General features: G+C 39.7%; 1 protein-coding gene across 18 annotated transcripts in view; it reads right to left on the reverse strand.

Moving 5' to 3' along the window:
• Nucleotides 1–20,719, reverse strand: part of PCDH15 (protocadherin related 15) — a 648,544-nt gene that overhangs the window by 71,770 nt on the left and 556,055 nt on the right. For all 18 annotated transcript variants that reach the window (XM_081004527.1, XM_081004539.1, XM_081004528.1 and 15 more), the window contains 3 exons: nt 16,454–16,563; nt 16,201–16,341; nt 212–339 (listed from right to left, as the gene is read on the reverse strand). In XM_081004527.1, the coding sequence (XP_080860653.1) occupies nt 212–339; nt 16,201–16,341; nt 16,454–16,563 (379 nt within the window). The remainder of the gene's footprint in view (nt 1–211; nt 340–16,200; nt 16,342–16,453; nt 16,564–20,719) is intronic.

Raw genomic sequence — 20,719 nt, forward strand, 5'->3', positions numbered from 1 at the left:
CAAACCTTCACACCCATAAATAACAAAATATCTGTATACATACCAAATGGCATCTTCGCATCCTGATAGACTCGAATCTAAGTGTTAGAATAGGCAGGTGGATTTGCTTTACAGAGTTGCACCTTTTGAGGACATCCAAATGAACATATAATATTTAGACATCCAAAATACAGGACTCTTGACCTCAGCCATGTGCTTGTTTTATTCTCACCTTCACTTTCATCACGGAAGCAAACATTCTAGCATCTTCAGACACGCCTCCTATGTATTGCTTTCTTGTGAAGACAGGAGCATGGTCATTTTCATCCTGTACTTCAATGAACACCTTGGCAGTATTACCTAAAATAAAACACAAGGAATTAGAAGAATTTGGCTGTACACTGAGTGCTTTTAAGTAATCAGCATTTCTGAAGAGAGACACATAATGAAAGGAAATTAATTTGTAGCATTAATACCCTGATCTTAAAGGCCTGCAGAGGTACACTGTGCACATTGCATAGAGTGGCTTGCGGCCGACATTGCTAAAATAGTATTCTGTGTGAGACTTGCTGGCCTATGCAACTCCATTATATAATGGTTCCTCAACTGCATGGAGTTTTGAAGTTGTAGCTGCTATGATACCCACAACAGCATTTAGGTGAAGTGTTCCTTTGTCCTTTTCTTTAGCTCCAGAATGACTTTGGGTGGTATCACTGCCCCGCATATGAGCATGGTCATGGTAGTTATTGCCTGCTGCAATTGCACAGATCCATACTTCAAGGGCCACAATATTTTACTGATGTGGCACGTGATTATTATTTATTAAATGTATATTCCACCTTTCCTCCAAAATGAGCCAGCAGTCGTGACAGGGCACTGATATTGCAGTGACTGCAGTTCATTCTGAAAACAGACTAGAATTTCACATGGTTGGGTTGTTAATCACACAGAGACCATTTCACAACAAGGAGTGAGGGCAGGGTAGCAAAGTGGTAAAGGTGAAGCCATTATTGAATGGAAGAAGAAACAAGGTGGTAGGATTTGTGGGGTTTGTGTTTAGTGAGACAAAGCAAAGAGATTGATGTGGGACTAGTCACAGCATGTATTTATGACTCTCTGTCATATGAAAGTCTTGGTAGGTATCTCTTAGGAATGGGAAATTTTGCCTCATAATATAGCAAGGTAGCAGGTTGAACGATATGGCTACGAACTCTATCATCATCAATGCATAGACTAAGGCATCTAATCAAATGAAATCTAGCCTTGTATTTGTAACTACAATTTGGTTCCCAGCTTGAACTGAATATGAGTAATCGTACTAATAAAATGGATACCAAACTCACTGCAGCCAAATAATAGATCTTAGATTTGAAAGAACTTTCTTTCTGGTAACCTTGGGCCACAAGAGCACAAAGCCTGAACATCAATATGAAAAGTACATAGTAATCTAACCCCCCCCCCCAAAAAAAAACCCCACATCACTTTCAGACTCCATAATCAAAGAAGTTGACACATTGTTGAAAACGGTGAAAAGTCAGTTTGCTGAAAGAAATCCCATTTGCCAGTGAGAAATGATTTCCTTTCAGAGTTGATTCTTTTCCATGACGGCAAGTTATGGCTGTTTTATACTGCTATATATGGGGCATGTTTTCTTCATATCCATCACCCTGATTATTTTGGTCTCTTTTCTTTTTGAGTACCGTATTGAAAAGAGTTCCATAGCTGTATCTGGAACAGAAACCACTTCCTATATTGGCCAAGGTGTCAACAATATGACATCTTTTGAAGTCCAACCATTGGAAAAAAATATAACTTCATAAGAAAATGGAATCTCATGCTTTATATGCATGAGAAGATAAACAAGGAACTGGTGATATCTCAGCAGAATATCCAGTTATTCAATTTCTTTGTTGATGTCTACAGGTCTTGTTTTAAATCACCACAAGGTGATGCTTCTATAATTTTCTGTTGCAGACAGTTGCACCCTTCCCTCCCTGCAATTTATTTCTTTGTGACTGTTTCCCTACCTATTGACACCAACGTAATGGAAAATACCTTTGGTAGCTCTAGGCTGGAATAGTTTGGGGGTCTGTTTTGTAGGCATACTGCAGGAATGAATGGACTTTGGATTCAGAGCATCCAAGGCTGCTTCTGACACATGCTATTTCAGCTCCTACTGCCAGTCATAAATCTACACCTATGAATCTTTCTATGGGCATACTGGGGATCTCTTGGCTCCATCAGAACTTCCATCTCCAAGCCTTCAGCAGTGGCTAAAATTGCTCTGCTAGTTTAGAACTACGGCAGTGAATTGTTCTCAGCAGTTCCTTTACTTCAGTTATGCAGTGAAAGAGTATTTTGCACAATTATAATCTATATAAATGTTCCAGATTTGCAGAGCTTGTAAATTGCTAGTTATTGGCAGACTACTCCAGGAGTAAAGATTAATTTAAGTTCTATGTTTGCTGGACAGCAGAAATTTGCATAATATATTTAAAATGTAAATTAAAGATTTCTTCAATAATGCTTGCTGTTCTTGATTTGACAGTAAATGGGGAGGGGGAGGGGGGAGATTGTGGCACACCAACAGAGCACACCGCTGCACTTTCACAAGAACCAATGTGGCGTAATGGAACTTGCTGGGTAACCTTGAGCCTGTTACTCAGTCTAACCTACCTCACAAGGTTCTTGTGAATATAAATTGAAGATGGTGCCTTAAGTTCCTTTGAAGAAACATGGGATAAATGTATTTTTTAAAAAACCCTATTTGCAGTTGTGCTCCCCACTGATATCTGCATAATCACCAAGATGCTTCCAATTTTTAAACACGGTATAAAGGTCAATTTTTATTTTAACTATAACAACAACAAACCATATATATATTGTTTTAGAGGTTTCCTAATGACTTGCCACATACTACCTCAGTAATCCTTATAACTATCGATCAAGGGAGAGCTGTATTACCACAACTCTGTTGTTTGTGTTCTAGAGGCTTATTAGAAGGAATAGGAGGGGGAAAGGGCAGTAGGAAAAGAGTTTCTTAAAAGAAAATAAAGTGTGATATTTCTGTGAGTAGAACCCACATTACAAAATAAATGTTTAGACCACCTCCGCCTTCCCTGCCTGGTGCACTATGTATTGCTAGAATCAGTGCCTTTTTTGGTAAAAGGTGGCTGGACTCATTTTTTGATAAACGTACTGTGGGCTGCTAGCACATAATGGCTCCCACAGGCAGGGAAAAACAGGAGTGATGGTACTTTGGAACAGTAAGTACCATCACAAAAGAGGCTCTGCTAGAATCACAGAATTGTAGAATTGAAATGAAGGGACCATAAATACCATCTATTCCAACCCCCTGCAATGCAAGAATCTTTCACTCATTGTGGGGCTTGAACCCACGACCCTGAGATTAAGAGTCTCATGCTCTACCGACTGAGAAGCAGAACTTCTCCTTAGCCAAAAGACTGAGAAGCCCTTTCAAGACTTAGCCAGACATGACCCAAGTCAAATACAAATGGCCGATCAGGTCATGTTGCTGAACATTTATGTCATGTTCTGCAACAGGAAATAATAGGTGAACTGCATTATAACTTCTATTTATGTTTTCTGTTAAATGTTGAGAGAGAATTAAATGCACTTTCAACTTCTTCTTTTTAAGGTAAGCTAGCTAAAATGTTACTGTGAAAGGCAACTGGCAGACCTTGGTTTGGTAGCTTTTAGTACTTCCAGGTCATCGAAAGAAAGCTGAAACTGGAGCATACAAGAGGTGTTTTCAACACTACTAGTCTACTTAGCTCAATATATTTATTCAAATGTCAAGTAATCCCTTCCTCTGCATAATTAAAATTATTCTGTTATTTCTGTGTCTTTTAATTTCTGACATTAAACTATTAAAGCCTTTAGTCCATATAGTTATTTATCTACATAAATCAATCTACCTTCCAGCTTTAACTTCGATGACATTTAATTTCATTAACACCTTCATTTCAGCTCATCAGTTCATTTTTATACATGGCATATATTTCATTGGTTTGGCAGCTTGAGAGCACAGCATCTGTGAGTCACTCATTATTTAACTCTTTCCTGCTAAGAGGCTCCCAAGGAACCAGCAGCTGACTATAATGGAAGAATTAATATGTCAAAATATAGCCATTGGTTTGTCTTCCAGTCTGGGCTAACAGATGTTATAATCCCAGATCTCATTCTTCACACAAGCAGATATATGCAAGAGGAATGTATTTGTTTTGATTGTGGAGGCAACTGCAAAAACACCATGTGTGACATAAACACATCTAATCTATCTATCAAGTCTAATTTACAACAGACTTTTGTGTCACTCTCAACTATGAAATGGAATCCAGCATGAGGTTAGGGAGGCAAAGGGTACAGTGTATGCCCGTAGGAGCAGGTGTTATTCTAAAGTTATTGAGATATATGGAGGAAAGTAGGTTAGCATAATCCTGCCCCACTTCCCCAGGATTCCCCCCCCCCAGCATGGAAGCTTTAGCCCCCTCCATGAGTTATCCCTCAAGCAATCATTGTGTGAAAGCAGAATGCGAGACTCACTTCGGGGGTTCTACATCTTGGTGGGAGTCTACCTGTGAATAGGAGTCTCTCCCCTACAGATGCATCTCTCAGCACATGAATGGCAGAGAGGTGAAGCTGATAGACAACAGCTTGGGATCAGTGTGGGATCAGTGTGTGAGGCCCATATTTATACCTTCACATGCAATCATTAATCATGTGAGGGGGAAGACCTGAATGGACGTTTAAGTTTTAAATATTGGGCTTTATTTTCAATATAGAAACTATGCAACCCCTACAAATGAAGAAACTGCAAACTCTCCCTTATTTTTTTTTAAAAAAATAGTATTTATTAATAATTTCAGAATTACAGAGAAAATAAAAAATAAAAAACAACAACACTACAATACATAAAAAGAAGAAAAAACGCAAAACATAAAAACCAATACAACAATACAATAAAAAAATATCAAAAAAGGAAAAAAAAGACACAAATCCCATATTGCATATCTTTAACTTCCATTTGCTTGTTTCGTTGACCTCCTCACACCTCCCTTTTTGTATTCTAGTTTAGTTAGTTATTTCAGGAAATTCTTTCCATCTTTCTCAATTTTTATTAAATAATTTATCTTAACAATTTAACCTATTAATTAACTTGACAGATCCTTTCCATCTTTCCCCATATTCTGTTATTCAAATTACCTTAATTTATTTAACCTTATCTTACGATAAAATACCTTAAAGTTTGAAACTTAATACTCAGTTATACATAACCCCTGATATCATTTCTGCTAGAGTCATATAGTTTCATTCCAACATTTTCCCTAATATTCATTAATTTTAGGCTAATTCCCTAAATAAAAAGTTTTCTTTATAAATTTTCTTCCAATCTTCATCCAACGTCTCTTCTTCCTGGTCTCGGGTCGTGTCAGTCCTTACTGTCCATTCCATCTAGTCCATCAACCTGGAAGCCTTATGTCCGAGGCCCTTAAGTCTCTTCCATGTCCCTTCTGCAGATCTTCTTCTTCTTGTTTATACTTGCACTTTTCCTTGTCTTTTGTTGGTCTCTTTCTTAATTTCTTTCCTTTCTCGTTGAGGAGTAGGTCTCTGGGGGGTTCCAACTCAAAGTTATCTCCGTCTCCCTTCATCAAATCAGCCCATTCCCCACAGTCCCACTCCCCACAGTCATCAATATAATCCAAAAAATATTTACGAGCATATTTCGAAGTCTCTCTAAAGTTAAAATCCTCAGCTCCAGACTCCCCCTGGTCAACTCCGACTTCAATCTTCAAAAACAGCGGCTTATGCTCCTGTAGGGCCTTGGGCCTCTCCATTTGTATTATTTGAGGTGCAACCGCAGCCTCCTCCATTATCTTCTGCACTTGCCCAATCAATACAGGTTCCTGAGTTGGACCCTGGATGGTTTCTGTATCACTATTCACTAATTGTCCACAGTTATTGGCCACAACAGTCATCAAATCCATTTTCTCATTCATCAAATCCATCTTCTCATGCATCTGTTCCAACAGAGCACTTGTCTTGCATAAAGCAAGCACCAAAACTTCCTTCCAGCTCATATTTAGTCAAGGTCAAAAGGACTAATCCCACGATCTTAATCTCAGAGCTGTGGAGTCCTCAAGTAGACTGCAGCAACAATTTAGCAAGCTCCCTCTAGAGGAGACAATTTCTATTTGTATCCATCTTTTCAAGGCAAGTCCAACAAAGGAAAATTACTTTCATTTTTTCAGATATTTTGTTTCTTTAGAATGCAAAAGGCAACATTGGAATCAGTTTATTTCTCTTCTTAAGCTATCTGTCAAAGTATTCCATTCACAGTCAATGAACCTCTCCAACAATTTCTGTCTCTGACACCCCGTTCCCAGGTTAGAGACAGTGGAAACTTATCTTTCTTCACTCCCTCTCCTGCAGGCGTTACACAAAGTCCCCCCCCCCCTTTTCTCCTGCTTCCAAGGGGGTTTCAGTAGTTGTAAATGAAGGAAATTTAGGCTTTTCTTAACGACTTTCCAGGCTTTAGCTTACAAGGTTTTTGCTTCAGTCTATATACAAAAAGCAGACGGCGGACTTCCTGTTTTGAACCTTCCCGCTTCGATGTCAAATTAAGATATTTCTTGATCCAATTTTCCGTTTCTACTCACGGGTACTTGTTTTAGATCCAATTGTCCACAGGAAAAAGTCAGCGCTCTCCGGCAATGGCTGTGCGGCTTCACTCCGTGAAAGTAGCAGTCAGTTCGCAGCACCGCGCTGCTCACCCCACTTTACTCCGGAATCCCAAAAATGGGTTCCCCGTGAGTAGGGGGGCGCTCCTGGTGCCCTGCCAAACCCCACGTTCCCAGGCTTCCTCCGCCTGGGATTTCTAGCGGGTCCCCACCTTCACCGCGGCGGGAAGACCCAGTTTCCACAGAGCTAGTTCCTCCGGTCGGAGGAACTCCGCCATTCGCCGATGGCGCTAACCCGGAAGTCCTTGCAAACTCTCCCTTATTGCCCTCTACAAACCCGCATTATTTTACTGGCTACTCTAGAAATTTTGGCTTAAAACCAAGAGTGCTATTTTGCTAGTGGAAAATGTCTTCCTCTTCAGTAAGGGCTGTTTCTGATGAAGTGGAAACATGCTGTGTGAGTAAAGTGAGGCCAAACCTAGATTTCTTCCACTCACAAAACTCTTTTCATGAGGTGTTTTTTAATGGTCCACTGAAGTTTATTTGCTATCACATGAATTTTCTTTCTCCACTATATTTCTCATCACTGTGAGACTAGCACTTATTCAAGAGTTCACATAACGGCAGTAATATATTTTCTCCTTCTGCTCACAGTTGCTTAGATCCACCCCATGTAATGGCAAAAGCAATAATAAATATTTAACTTTTATTTGGGACTTCAAAATATTCAGAGTACTTTACATACATTATCTCATCTCAGAACTCACTATAACAGCTTGAAATACATGCTGGTACTATTATCCTGCAGAGGAGTGGAGACTGAGAGGAAACTGAGAGAATTATAGCTTGCCTGAAGTCATGTAATTCACAACTGAGGTGAGATTACAACCAGAGATTTCCCAACTCAGACTCTTAGACACTCTGCTGCACTAGCTCTTGACTTGCTTTACCTACAGCTCATTCCTTCTTCACTATATCTGATCTTTTTCTCTTTTTTAAAACAAAAAAGCATGGTGAATGCTTCCAAGATAGAGGCATTTTGCACTATATAAAGGTGAGGCTCAGAAAGGACAATGATAGGTTTTAAACAGGCAATATTGTAATATATCAAGAATAGTTTTATACTTCATTATTCACACCTTATTTCTCTTCATGGTGATAAATTTCAGGGGTGCAGTGCCTACCTGTATTTGGTTTCCCTGAGAAGGGAGGTGACTGGAGATGACAGACAGACAATTCTGTCAATTCCAGTTTCTCATTTTTCCAATCTTAATCTCAGTTCTCAACATTTCTGTGCTTTAAAAGTGCTCATGAAAATTGATCAGCATTTTAGGGCAAATTTCTCCTAAAGTAGACATTATTTTTGTAGGTAATTTTACCTAATATGCACATTTTTGCAAAACAAATTTCCTTGGTATGCTCTTTTAACTAACATGCATTTTATGCACACTTTATCCTAGTATATGCATTTATGCACACATTACTTGGCTGGAGAACAGCATTGCAAAATTTGGAGAAATGTTTTGAAAGGTGGCTGTGTTTCAGCTTGCGCATTGTTTAGGAAACTGAGAGTTTGGTACATGCATATTTGAATGCAAACTGAATAAATTATCTCCTCCATCCCTACTGGAGGCCTATGGTATCTTGTAACAGCTGAGTGAAGGAAAGGTGGATACACACCAAAACTCCAGATTTACTGCCAACATCAGATCTCCAGAAGGAGGCTACTAGATTACAGAGCCTCTAAAGCTCTCTTTCCCCAGATCTCTCCCAGTTGGACTCATTCTATGACTCAATCTGCAATTCTGTTGTTTATTTTCACAGAGAGACCTAGAATACATCCATGCTTAGCTAGAGGTGGAGAAAGGGGAGGCATGTCCCCTTTCAGGACCACCTAGATATTTCCTAGCTATTCAGAAATTACCGGTACCCACAGACAGGAATCAAGTGCTTGGCCACTTGGCCACCGAACATTAAATAAAATTTGCAGTCACTGTGGACTCATTAACCTACTGTCCTGCCCAAGCCCTCAGTCTTACATTTATATGCAGTTGAACTGAAATATTTACCAAGCTCCATGGCATTAGGTGAACACTACTTTTGGTTGCTCCTCCCTCAGAGGAATGCTCAGCAGAAAAAGAATGGAGCACCTGTTCTTTTCCACAGTAGGTTAAAAGTAGACAGTTATTTCTATTACAAAGGCCGCTTTAATTAAACTGTGGTTGAGCAATATAAATTGGATGGGCATCAGTAATAATTTATGCAGTTCTGCCCTTAATGATCTGCCAGGATGTTCTTGCATATTGGCAGGTAAAATAAACCCATCTATTGCTAAGCTCAATTTCTGCCTTAAAAACCTGGCTTCAGCCACGTAGATCACAGTAATTTAATGACAAATCTTACCTGTTATTTCAGTTCATCAGTTGCCTGCCTTTTAAACAATCAATCACTAGTTTAATCTGGTAAATGTAAATACATTTGTCTATAACTAAACTTCAATACACGGAGCATTTTGACATAATAAAGGGAGTGCAAAATAATTACAATGTAGTACAATTTAATAAACAAGAGCTACAACATGTTAATGAGTGATACTGAATGTCTTGCCAGAAGCAGCAAAAGGCAGGCCACCTTCTCTCCCCAAATCTGCTCTGAAGGGTTTCCCCCCAAAATGTGTTGCACAAGCAGAATGGTACTGTTTGAAGTCACCCCCTCCTTCTTTTCATTTTTGCTTCTGATACTGTTGGAAAACTACATATTACCTTAAAACATGTGGCTGCTGCCAACCTATGTCTTATTCCTACTTCTTCTGATGATATTTAGTTAAAGTAGTGATGGCCCACTAACTTGGATAGCTTGAAAAGAGGATTAGACAAATTAATGGAGGGTAAGGCTACAAGTGGATACTAGTCACAATGTCTATGCTCTGCCTCCAGTGCTGGGGACAGTAAGCCTCTGAATAGCAGTTACTGTGAATCACAGGTGGAGAGACTGCTGTTGTGCTAAGGTCCTACTCGTTGCCTTCCCATAGGCCTTCGGTTGGCCACTGTGAGAACAGGATGCTGGACTAGATGAGCCATTGACCTGATTGGGCTTCCCTTATGTTCTTAAATCTGTCACGTGATAAGATATTGTCACACTCAGCTATTTCCATGCCTCCTACAAGTTGCAGACAACTGAAGTTTGGCACAGCTACATAACAGAACCAAAATAGCTGCAGAAAAATAAAATAAACTTGACTTACGGTCTTAAACTAACAAAGGCTTTCCGGAAAGGTAGCCAGGTCAGTCTGTTGCAGCAAAATCAAGAGTTTTTAAACTCATGGTTAAAAGACTGGCAAGGATCTTGCAGATATACAACTCAAAGGGTGGAGTGGAATTCTACCTCATTATTAGCTGAGCTGTTTTGTCCCTGAAGCATCTGCTCTGAATAAGAGCAGGCTCCCCAGCTCTAAAAGCAAGCGTGGTAGAGAATAAAGACTTTAATCTCTGTATTGTGCCCCTTTTAAACTAACCCCAAGGCTTTCTGTGTCTGTGAGCAGATGGAGGGCCCAAGGAAGGATACTGCCTTCTACTTTTCCCTCTCCACTCCTCTCACAAGGTCCACTGACTCTACAGAGCAGCAGGCAGAAAGATGCTTGTGTGAGTGGGGTGTTTTAAATGCAGAACAGGTACCAACAAGGACTTATAAACTTTCTTCCACTAATGTTGTGTGGTGAACTCCTGCTATTGAGCCCTGCTGCTGCTTAGTGGGGTGATATATGTAGTTCTCATACACGTGAATAAAGTATTCCAGATGTCCTTGAAATAATGCAAATTGCTACACATAATCTTAGGAAGTAGCATAGCTTTTTCATCACATCTCTTCATTTAAAGTGGGGTGGGGAGGGAAAGTGTGCCCCAAGTTGTTAGACTACAACTCCCATCAGTCCTAGTTGGCATGACCAACAGTCAGGGATGATGGGAGCTGCAGTCTAACAACACTGAAGGCAGGATTGCAGGTTCCCCATACTGGCACGAGTAGATAAATAGCTTCTGCTGTGCTGGGAAGGTAAACAGCTTTTCCATGCACTCTGGCTTCAGTTATGGTGTTCCATTGTGCCAGAAGTGGTTTAGTCATGCTGCCAACAAATGCTGGCTTCCTTGACCTGAAAGTGCAGATGAGTGCCGCACCCCAAAGTCGAATTTGACTGGACTTAACTAACCAGGAGTCCTTTATCTTTTACCTTTACCTGTACCCAACATAAATCTATCTAATCTATCTATCTATCTATCTATCTATGAAATAGAAACTTTGAAACAGCATGCGCGCGCACACACAAACACACACGAAATAGAAACTTTAAAACAGCACACATTTCTTAAAAGGCACTAAACAGTAAAGCTGCCTCATTTCAACTTAAAGGTGGTGGTAGGGAAACTAAACACCTTTTTTTGCAATATGATTATCCACCTGAGAAATACTCATCACCTCTATTGCTTAGTTCTTGAGCATGGCAATTGCTCTTTGAGGTGATAAAACAGAAGAGAAGATGCATTCTCTCTGTAAACATCCTATAGCTATAAACAACCTCCTAGTCTACAGCTGACACAACAGCAAAAAGAAGATAGTGATCAAAGGTAACATTTACCGAAGATGAAGTTTCTACTAGGCATCATCTGCCAACTGGCAACACCTTTATCTTTGAGGACTTATTTTTCAGCCATCTATTTGTATCCATGACCATTTTCAGAGTGACACTAGAACAGCCTGGAGGCTTCTTCCACTGAATCTCTGCCAAAGCCTGCTAAAGTTGGGTGTCATATGTAACAGGAGTGATAATTCAAGAAAAGATAATAAACTGTGACAACTACTGTCAGCAGTTGTACAATAAGCAACCGTCAAGCATTATACCTGAGGGGTCATGAGAACTGAGTTGAAATATAAACAGCCACCTTATTTTTTGGGTACTGTAAGAATTAAATATGAGAAAATATGCGACAAAACCCCTCAGTTTTGACTCTCTAGAATATGGGACAACACTGTGATCTACTAGTAGGATACAGCCCCACTGGTGTGAATCAGATTGCATTACTAAGCCGTAAGGTACTAGATTCTCTGTCAGGCCTTTCCAGAATGAAAACACCTGACTGTGACTGTAATAATAATATTTCCCACATGCCATGGCTTTAGTAAGGTATAATGCTTACAAAAATATATGATCTTGTCACACTTTTCTTCTATCCTCTTAGATCTCTTTGTTCTTCTTTTGCTTTCCAAGCTTCTCCTTCACACATTGCTTTGGCTTCCTGAAATTCTCCATTCCACTTCACTGCAATGCTCTTTCTTTCCCCTCAGGTGAGTGTGTCTTATATTATTTATTATGAGTAAGTGCCAGGTGCATTCTCTTAAAGTGACACTCACATGTTGTAGTATCTAGCACTGCGCTTTCAAAGCACAGATCCAACTGGATCCACACTTCCAAAAGGCACCCCTTTTTGGTATGTTGCATGGATGGATATCTGCAGTGTGTGTGAGAGAGCTGCTTCACCCTATCTCCATGCCACACAGCTTCTCTCTTATTAAAAATAGAAGGAAGCAGTGCTGGGTGGTGAGGAACTTAATGGAGAGAAGATGAGTGGTGTCTTTGGCCCTGCCCACTACTCTCAGTGGCCTACCACCATTGTTTTAAGGTGGACTTCTAACTTTTCCCCTTCAGAATTACTGATTTTTGCTTTCTGTCTCAAATTCTTTTCATTTGCGGGCTCAACATTTTAAGTGGGGTAAGATGTTTGTGGTCAACTTCTGTAGAAGTGATAGGTTTCAAGAGTCTTCTTCCCATTCTTCCTCAGGCGCATGTGTCCAGCAGGAATTCTCAAATGCAAGGGTTACTGCAGTGACTGTAGAATCCATCCATTGCAGCTGCTAGTAGAAACATGTCCTTGAAGATGGATTTCACCCCAAAACATGGCAGGCCTGGAATGAACCGTATTTCTAGCACCTAAAGTTTGTTCTTCTCTTTTGCCTGTCAGTTGTGCCGTCTCCGCCTTATGCTGTTGTTGTTTCTCTTCTTCCAATTACCAACTCTAGATGAATTATAAGTGCGTCAAGATTTGTCTTCTGATCTTGTCTGGAAGATCATTAGCATTCAGGTACATCCATCATATATATATATATATATATATATATATGAAAGAAGCAGCTATTTATATATGATAAGGAGAACTCTTGTGTCATACACTTTTGACAGCTTCTGTAAAGACACATCAAGAATGGAACTTGGCTCATATGATGATAAACTCTGCCGATCATTCAACACACCATATATGAATTTCTAAAATAGGTGGGGAAATGAAAGAAAGTGAAACAGGGCTGGTGGACGGTCACAAACATCACATCATCTTTAAAGTATTTACATGCTTCATAGTTGTCAATAATATTGCATTCATCTTGACTCTGGTGAATGAAGAAACGAAAGTGACAAACACCCCATGGACCCAACAAGTGTTTGTTTAAGGGAGCCATACTTTATAAGCAATATGTACTGATTTTTAACATTGAGCCTCTGGGAATAAATAGCCTCAAAAAGCCATGTTCACAATCTGAAACAGTACTGGAAAACAAAAGGTAGCAGAACAATGGAAATTATAAAACAAAAAATAGAACCATAAAATGCATATAGATGTTGCTGTTATCATTTTACTGATAAAGAGGTATTGGAATTAAAATGGAAAAGGAAAAGAAATATTGAAGCTGAGAGATTTTTCCCTACTAAAAGTGCAGAGCTGAGGCTGTTTTGGCAGACAGCCACTGACTGAAAGAAAACTGTTATTGTTTTACTTTCTAAAACTGGCTGAATAAGGAAAAAAATACTTCAAAATAGTGCTTTACTTAATTAAAATATGTTTCTGATAATAGAGATTTATATATATATAGCCTTCCATTTTCTAAGCTCTGTGGGTTGGAGGAATCTTAAGCTATTTAACCACTGGGGCCTTTCAGGACACCCAAGGAAATAACACAGACTTTCTTTGCTATGGAAGAGCTAGCAGCTGTGTGCGATGAGTGATATTTTCTGTGAATGCTAATTTTAATAAGAGGTGCACTCGCTCACATCAGTCTTTGGGATCATTTCTGGCATACTGCCTATGAAAATGAGAAACATTACAAGGATATGCCCTGAAGCAAAAACATAAAATGGAATCAATAACATTCAAGTTGTCTTCATCACAAAATTTATTTTAATTGCCCTGCAATTCATTATTATTTGGAAGTCTGATTAGCCAAGTGTTTTGATGTTCTCAGAAGACATGTTGCCGTGACTCCCAGTATTTTGGTTCATGGTTATTATGGCTCAGAGACAAATGGGAAGGCTGGATTAATTCAAACAATTGCTTATGAGACATGCTGTGCCCCTTAGAGTTTTCCCCTACATCCCTATCCAACTAGCAGCATATCTTATGATCTGAAATGGAGCAATCTTTTTTGCCACTTTTCAGGGACCTACAAAACTGCCGTGTACTGAGACAGGCCACCAGTCCCCATCTACCTCAGCATTATCTACTGGCAGCAACTGTCCAGAGCTTCAGCCAAAGGTCTTCTCCAGCCCCACTTAAAGATGTCAGGGATTGAACCTGGCATAGAAAACGTGTCCTCTCCTAGTGAACTGTGGCCCCTTCAGTTAATTGCACGATGTCCTTATAATGGAGCAATAGTCCACCATGTCAATAGCTATCCCATTCTGCCATAGTAAATGTATAATTCCAAGATTTGATTACAGTTCACTTCTGTAGTCTGGAAGGCAGATGTGGCATTACAAAACATTTCGTATCACAACTTACGACTTGTATTTAAAATACACCAAAAGAAGAAGAAAAACCACACAGAAAACTGTGTCTGCAGAGAGGTAAATGTTTTCAGAAAAGCAGAAATGTGCATTATTTCCTCTGTCTAACCTGCGGCCCTTCAGATGCTGCTAGACTACAACACCCATCATCTCTGACCAGTGGTCATGCTGATTGTAGCCGACTGGAGTTTAGAGTCCAGTAATATATTGAGGGCTACGCATATCACCCCACTGCTGTAGAAGAACAGAGGAAGCCCATCCAACCAAATTAAAACTTGAAGATGATCTCCTTGTTCTATTACTTAAATCCATTAACTTTAATTAATTGGGATGAAGCATGTAGATATTCATAAATTAAATGGCCATAAATTTTAATCAATTTAAGATACCAATTAATGTATTGTTCTTATTTAGCTTCATGAACATTTAATTATGCTTATTGAAAAGTTTAAAAGACTTCCATTCTTTGCTGACTGCATACCAGGAGACACTCTTTCATAAAGTATTCATGCAGAACTTATTGCTATATTATTTGACCAAATCTTCCAGTTTTAATTATGATTCACACTTTTCATTTAAATACTTGTTTCTTGTACTAAGAAACTTTTAGAAAAGTTGCTAACTCAAGATTGCTTCAGGTTTCAGAAGCTGAGTGTAAATTGGTACAGGAGAATGTATGAAACAGATAAGTGTTTCCTTTAAAATGAAAGATAGGAAACAGAATATTGTGTGTGTGTGTGTGTGTGTGTGCGCGCACACACACACACACACTTACTTTGGTCATATATACTGTGCAGGATTTTCCTCAGAGAAAAACACAATATTACATTTTTTAAAAAGTAAGCACAACCCATCCCTTATGTGCAGTGGAGTCTGGTCCATTAGTATGGATACGACACTGCCCCACCAACTACAGCTCTCAGCCACACCCCATCCACCTTCTTAATTACAACCAGACAAGAGGATGAAGCTGTCAGCCTCTTTAGTCTCAGCATTAGCCTTGTAGAACTCAGCAGGGAAGAGGATGAGGGCAAAGGGGCTCTGGCTCCACCTACTGTTGGCCTCCCTGCCTTCCAACCTACCAACCCCAATGGGTAGCAGCCACCACTGCTTATGTATATAGCTGTATAGCCTTTTATTGGCCATATGCTACTACAACTCCATGGAAGAGAGGCATTCTGTGTCACCCTGATGATAGTAGTGGTGATGGTCTTACCAAACTGTGTTGAATCTTCAGAAAGGCTGACATGTGGAGGAGGCTGGGCAGGGATGAAATGTTTGGCAGTGCAGAAGCCACCCTACATCCTACAACCAGCAAGCCATCCAGAGAGCTGTTGGCGATGCACCAGGACAGCAGTATTCAGTCATTACATTTTCAAACAACACACGGCATATTGTTAGCACACAGTAAGAGCCAAATAAGTAAGAGTCCTAGATATTCTTACAGTAGAATTAAGTTGTAGTGGCTTGAGGCTCTCTTTGTACTACTATATCTGAAACTGCTAGGCAAATTTAGCACATGAAGGAATTAACTAACAATGTAAAAAAGTGGCAGATTAATTCATAAGGTAATGTGTGCAGCATTAAGGTAATGTGTGCAGTGGTGGGGGAGGTGATGAGGGGGAGAGCAAGATGACTTTTTGCTCAAATATCCAAATGCACAAAGAAATAATAAAAAAGGTGAAAGTAACTTGCTTTTGGATGGCACAGGTAAATTGGAGCGGACCACTTGTAGTGAGTCTGCTTGCACACGAAGTAAATAGCTTTTCACAGTTTCATAATCCAGTGGGTTTTTGACGGAGATGACACCTGTTCTGTTATTAATAGCAAACACATCTGGAATGCAGCAAAGAAAAGAAAAATTAGTGACATTTGTTCCCTCCCCTCTCCCTTAAAAGTACTTTTTATTCATGTATCGTACTAGACCACCTGGGACAGTATTACTTACCATCTTCATTTCCTGAAACAATGGAATAGATAATCGTCTGATTCAAAGCAGCAGCAGTTACAACAACAACGTGAGTTCCTTTGGGCGCACCTTCACTCACAGGAGGGGGCCTGCAAAATTGGGCAAAACAGATTGCTCTTTCTTATTGTCACGTTCTCAGTGCTCTACTGAAATAATATATACAAGATTTTTCTCCTTGTCTGGCAGACAAGAAGAACCTGGAAGCTATGTATGACTAGGATCATGTAATTCCAGCTGTTGCCTGACATGAAATAAGGAAAAAAATAAGAATACAGAGAAAAGCAACATTAATGGCTTGAATCAAACATTAGAACAGTGGCGTGATTGCTGCTTAAATTTGCTGCTAAAAGTGAATATGTAAACATTTAATCCCTTTCCCACATGGTCTGCCTGATTGCTTGTGGAAGGAATTCCAATATTCTCACAGCCATATAAGATCCCCTCAGCCTTATTGCAGAAAATGTTGGTGGGCAATCTATGCCATTGATTAAATGCTTTAAGCACATCTATGATTACTCCTGTCCTCTGCACAAAAGATTTCTGCACAAAAGAGGCCGAAAGAAGTAAGCTCAGGACTAAGGCTGAGCTGGAAAGAATAATGTAGTTGCTAGTTATTGTCTTTGCTGAAGAAAAAGGGCCATGCAATGGAGACGCACGCCCTGAGAAGCTTCTCTCTAAAATGTCTCTGCTGTCAAGCAGCCGTCACAAATAAATGTGCTTGGCAATAAAATGCTGTTCCCTGCACCTTTGAACATGAAGCCATTATTCAGTTAGATCAGTTTGAAAGGAAAGGAAAATGCTGAAATCAATTTTCCTTTCTCCACCATTTTGCAGGACATCGTAGGCCTAAGGGCTATATGAATCTTTTCAAATCAGGTCAAATATGAGCCTTGATCATTCTGTAAATGTCCATGGCAAGCATGGATGGATTATCCCATTGCCCTTGTTCGATGCATCTTAGAACCGATTTTCATTTTACTTTTTATACTCAGATCGTACATCTGATGACAATATGTATGCATATCCATAATGTAGGGTGTGTGCATGCAAATATAAAATTAGAAACAATTATGGGAAAGACTGGATTTTTAAAAATAGACACACACCTAATTCTGCATGTATTTGTCTATGCAGGCTATATACAGGGAAACCTACATCTTCTGTATTTAGTTATCTATTCATACCAAAATACAAAATATAAAGAGAGAATTGGCTCTAAGATAACTCCAGTACTCTAACTCAGCTTCAGTATGTTGGGATGAAATTTCATCGTATGCTGATATACTTACTTACTTTACTTTTAAATCCTTTATTAGGCATAGCACACCACACAGTAACAAACAAACATCATATACAGACTGTATAAAATACGGGCTCAGCGAACACAATTTATCCCAGTCCTATTCTTAACTCCAAGAAATAAATCAATGTACATAGATAATATAATACAATAACACAGCAACATCACCTACCATTAAAAACCACTAAGTCTCTTTATCATGGCCCATTCTTTCTTCATGGACAGCACTTAAAAATTCAGCCACTATTATAGTGGTTTGATCATCGCTGTCCGCCAGCAGGTCCTGAACAGTTGGTGGAGTAAAAATCTGTCTATTAACTTTTAGGGCCTCAAATAATTGTTTTCTGGTATAACTACCAAAATCACAGGAAAAGAATATATGCTCTAGAGTGTCGGGTTCCTGTTTTCTGCATTTGCAGAGACGCTCTGATTCTGGGATAGCTAAGTATCTTCCTCTCACTACCACCGAGGGAAACATGTTGAATCTGGCCAACATAAACAGCCTACACGATTCATGTTTCTTCAGATTTGTCATGTATCCCTTTTGGAAATCTCTACACAAAGGGAGATTTAAGTGGATAGGAGAGCAAGTGCTGTGCTTTGCAGCCTCAAGCATGGCGAAAACACTTTTTTCTGTAAGAGTCTTCCTGATAATTTCCCATATGTCTTTGGGATCAGAGGTTTCAAAATCAATTAGAGTGAGCCCTATCGAATCCAGTTTTCTCCTACAAATTAATGATAGATTGTAGATTGCACTATCACTTAAAAGATCGTAAAGTAGAGAATTAGGGGATAGGGCTCTATAATGGAGGAAGATCCAATATTTCAAGGTCCTCAACCATGCTCTTACTGATAAAGGCAATATTCCCAGCTCACAACATATTGTTTCATATTTTACAGAGTTTTTAAGTCCTAATAATGACCTCAGAAGGGATGCGTGGATATATGCTGATATACTTGCACAGGAAGGATAGATAGAGAGGAACCTTCCTAGACTGTCTTTCTAGACTGAAGCTATTGATCTTCCCTTAGACCAATACTCTCAGAATTGTTGGCTCATTTCCTTCTTCATCCTTTCCTTGGGAGAGGAGACAACTTTGTGTGTGTCTCTTGCTGAGATGAAAGAGCATGCATGGCTCTTCACATCTCCACCTTAGTTAGAACTAGGCTCTTTGCTTTCAAGTATGTACTTCCTGCAATAAACACAGCCTTTTATTTTCTTAAGAGCAGAGTCTCTGTGTGATTATATCCAGGATAAAGTGTGCTCCTCCAGGGATCCATTCTGCTTCCGTAAGCATGTTAACACCAACTCAGTCATCCTTCCTCTGAATATTGCGCTTCTGCTGGTGTGTTTGCACCTTGCGAGCCTCTGCCTAATCCCCCTCTACCTCCTGGTAAGCAGGAGCCATGCAAAGCAAACAGAGGTCAAGTGAATAACCTGCAGTGTAACCTTTTTTCATAGGGTATTTGCTCTATCCCCATTGATTGACTGGGTTGCCCTTTTGTATCCTTGCTTGCCATGCACACAAATAATGTGTGAAAAGAGCTACAGCCGTTGCTAGCAGTGCACCTAAAAAAGGTATTTAAAAAGTGAAATTTTCACATTTGAATTCCAGGTTGGAGTGACATGCTTTTCATTAAAGAACAGCAGAAATGTTTGCTACTTAATGCTTAGTAAGATATTTGGAAATGCAGAGTCACAGAATTATTTTGTGACTGATTTTCCCATATAAAAGCATTTGGGCTGCAGTTGGGTGCAGCCTGAAATCTGATAGCAGACACTATAGTGAAGTTATGGATGACAGGATAAGAATCATAAATTTAATTGTAATCCAACAGATTGAACTGGTTTTCAATTAAACTTTGTTCATTTATCTGGCTTCTGCATTGGTCTGCATGACACCAAAATTCAAGTAATGATAACAATACGTTATTGATGTAATTGGTGAGCAAGGTACATTTGACAAACTCAAATACAGTACAATTTTCTACCTTGTTATTTTCAAGACCTGCAGGCTAGATTCCTTCAATGTCCACTTTTCTAAGATGAAGTTTTTAAAAATTCAAAATGGATTTTTGGGGAGTGCGTGTAAAAACCCTTCTTTTGATCCTAACCTGTTTTTAGCACTTTCTTTTTTTTAGTAACATCTCTGTAACTCCTGTTCTGACATTGCTGAATTCTATGGATTGAGAAATCAATATCAATTAGGAAGGTGCTTTTGCATTCAATATGGAGAATTTGAAGGAAGTGAATAGAGAAACACCAAAATTCATGTTCTTTGTAACCTTATAGTAATTGTGCCTTATCGATTTAACTTCCTTGAGTTAACTAATGCAATCAGGTTCAAAGAACAATACATCACTTCAATGAAAACATACTGTTAGTCCCTTAAGAAACTTTTGTCGAAACATATGGAACTGAATGGGTAAAAAGGATAAAAGCTACTATGTGGCTGTGTTTGTCCTGTGTACTTTAGCTCAAGTACTTTTCCTGTTTCTGTAAAGGTCAATTATTAAGCTAGAATCTTGCATTAATTGCACCGAGCGGCTCAATTTCTACAAAGGGGCAGTGGGCCTGTGCAGGTGGCCCTGCTCCTGAGGTTGCCCAGCTCCTCAGCATCGCTATGAAGGGTCTACCCTCTTCTTCCCCGAGGGGAGGCGTTGTGAGCGGGTCTCGCTTCCCCCAGCCAAGCCAGCTGGCTGGGGGGCGTGGTTTGCTGCTCTTAAGCGAACACCGGACCGTGGCTCAGTCTGTTTGTTTCCTGCATGCATGGATCTCCCTTCCTCCCTGCCTCCCTCCTTCCCTCCCTCCCTCCCTCCCTCCCTCCCTCCCTCTATTCTTGTGCATTCAACACCTGACCTTGCTATGGACCTCGGTTGGTCACCTGTTGAAGGGGCCTGGTAGAATTTTTTTCCACTTGGCAGATTGGCACCAGCCACTTGGG

Source organism: Podarcis pityusensis, assembly GCF_964106645.2.
Source record: "Podarcis pityusensis genome assembly, chromosome: 5".
Taxonomy (NCBI): Eukaryota; Metazoa; Chordata; class Lepidosauria; order Squamata; family Lacertidae; genus Podarcis; species Podarcis pityusensis.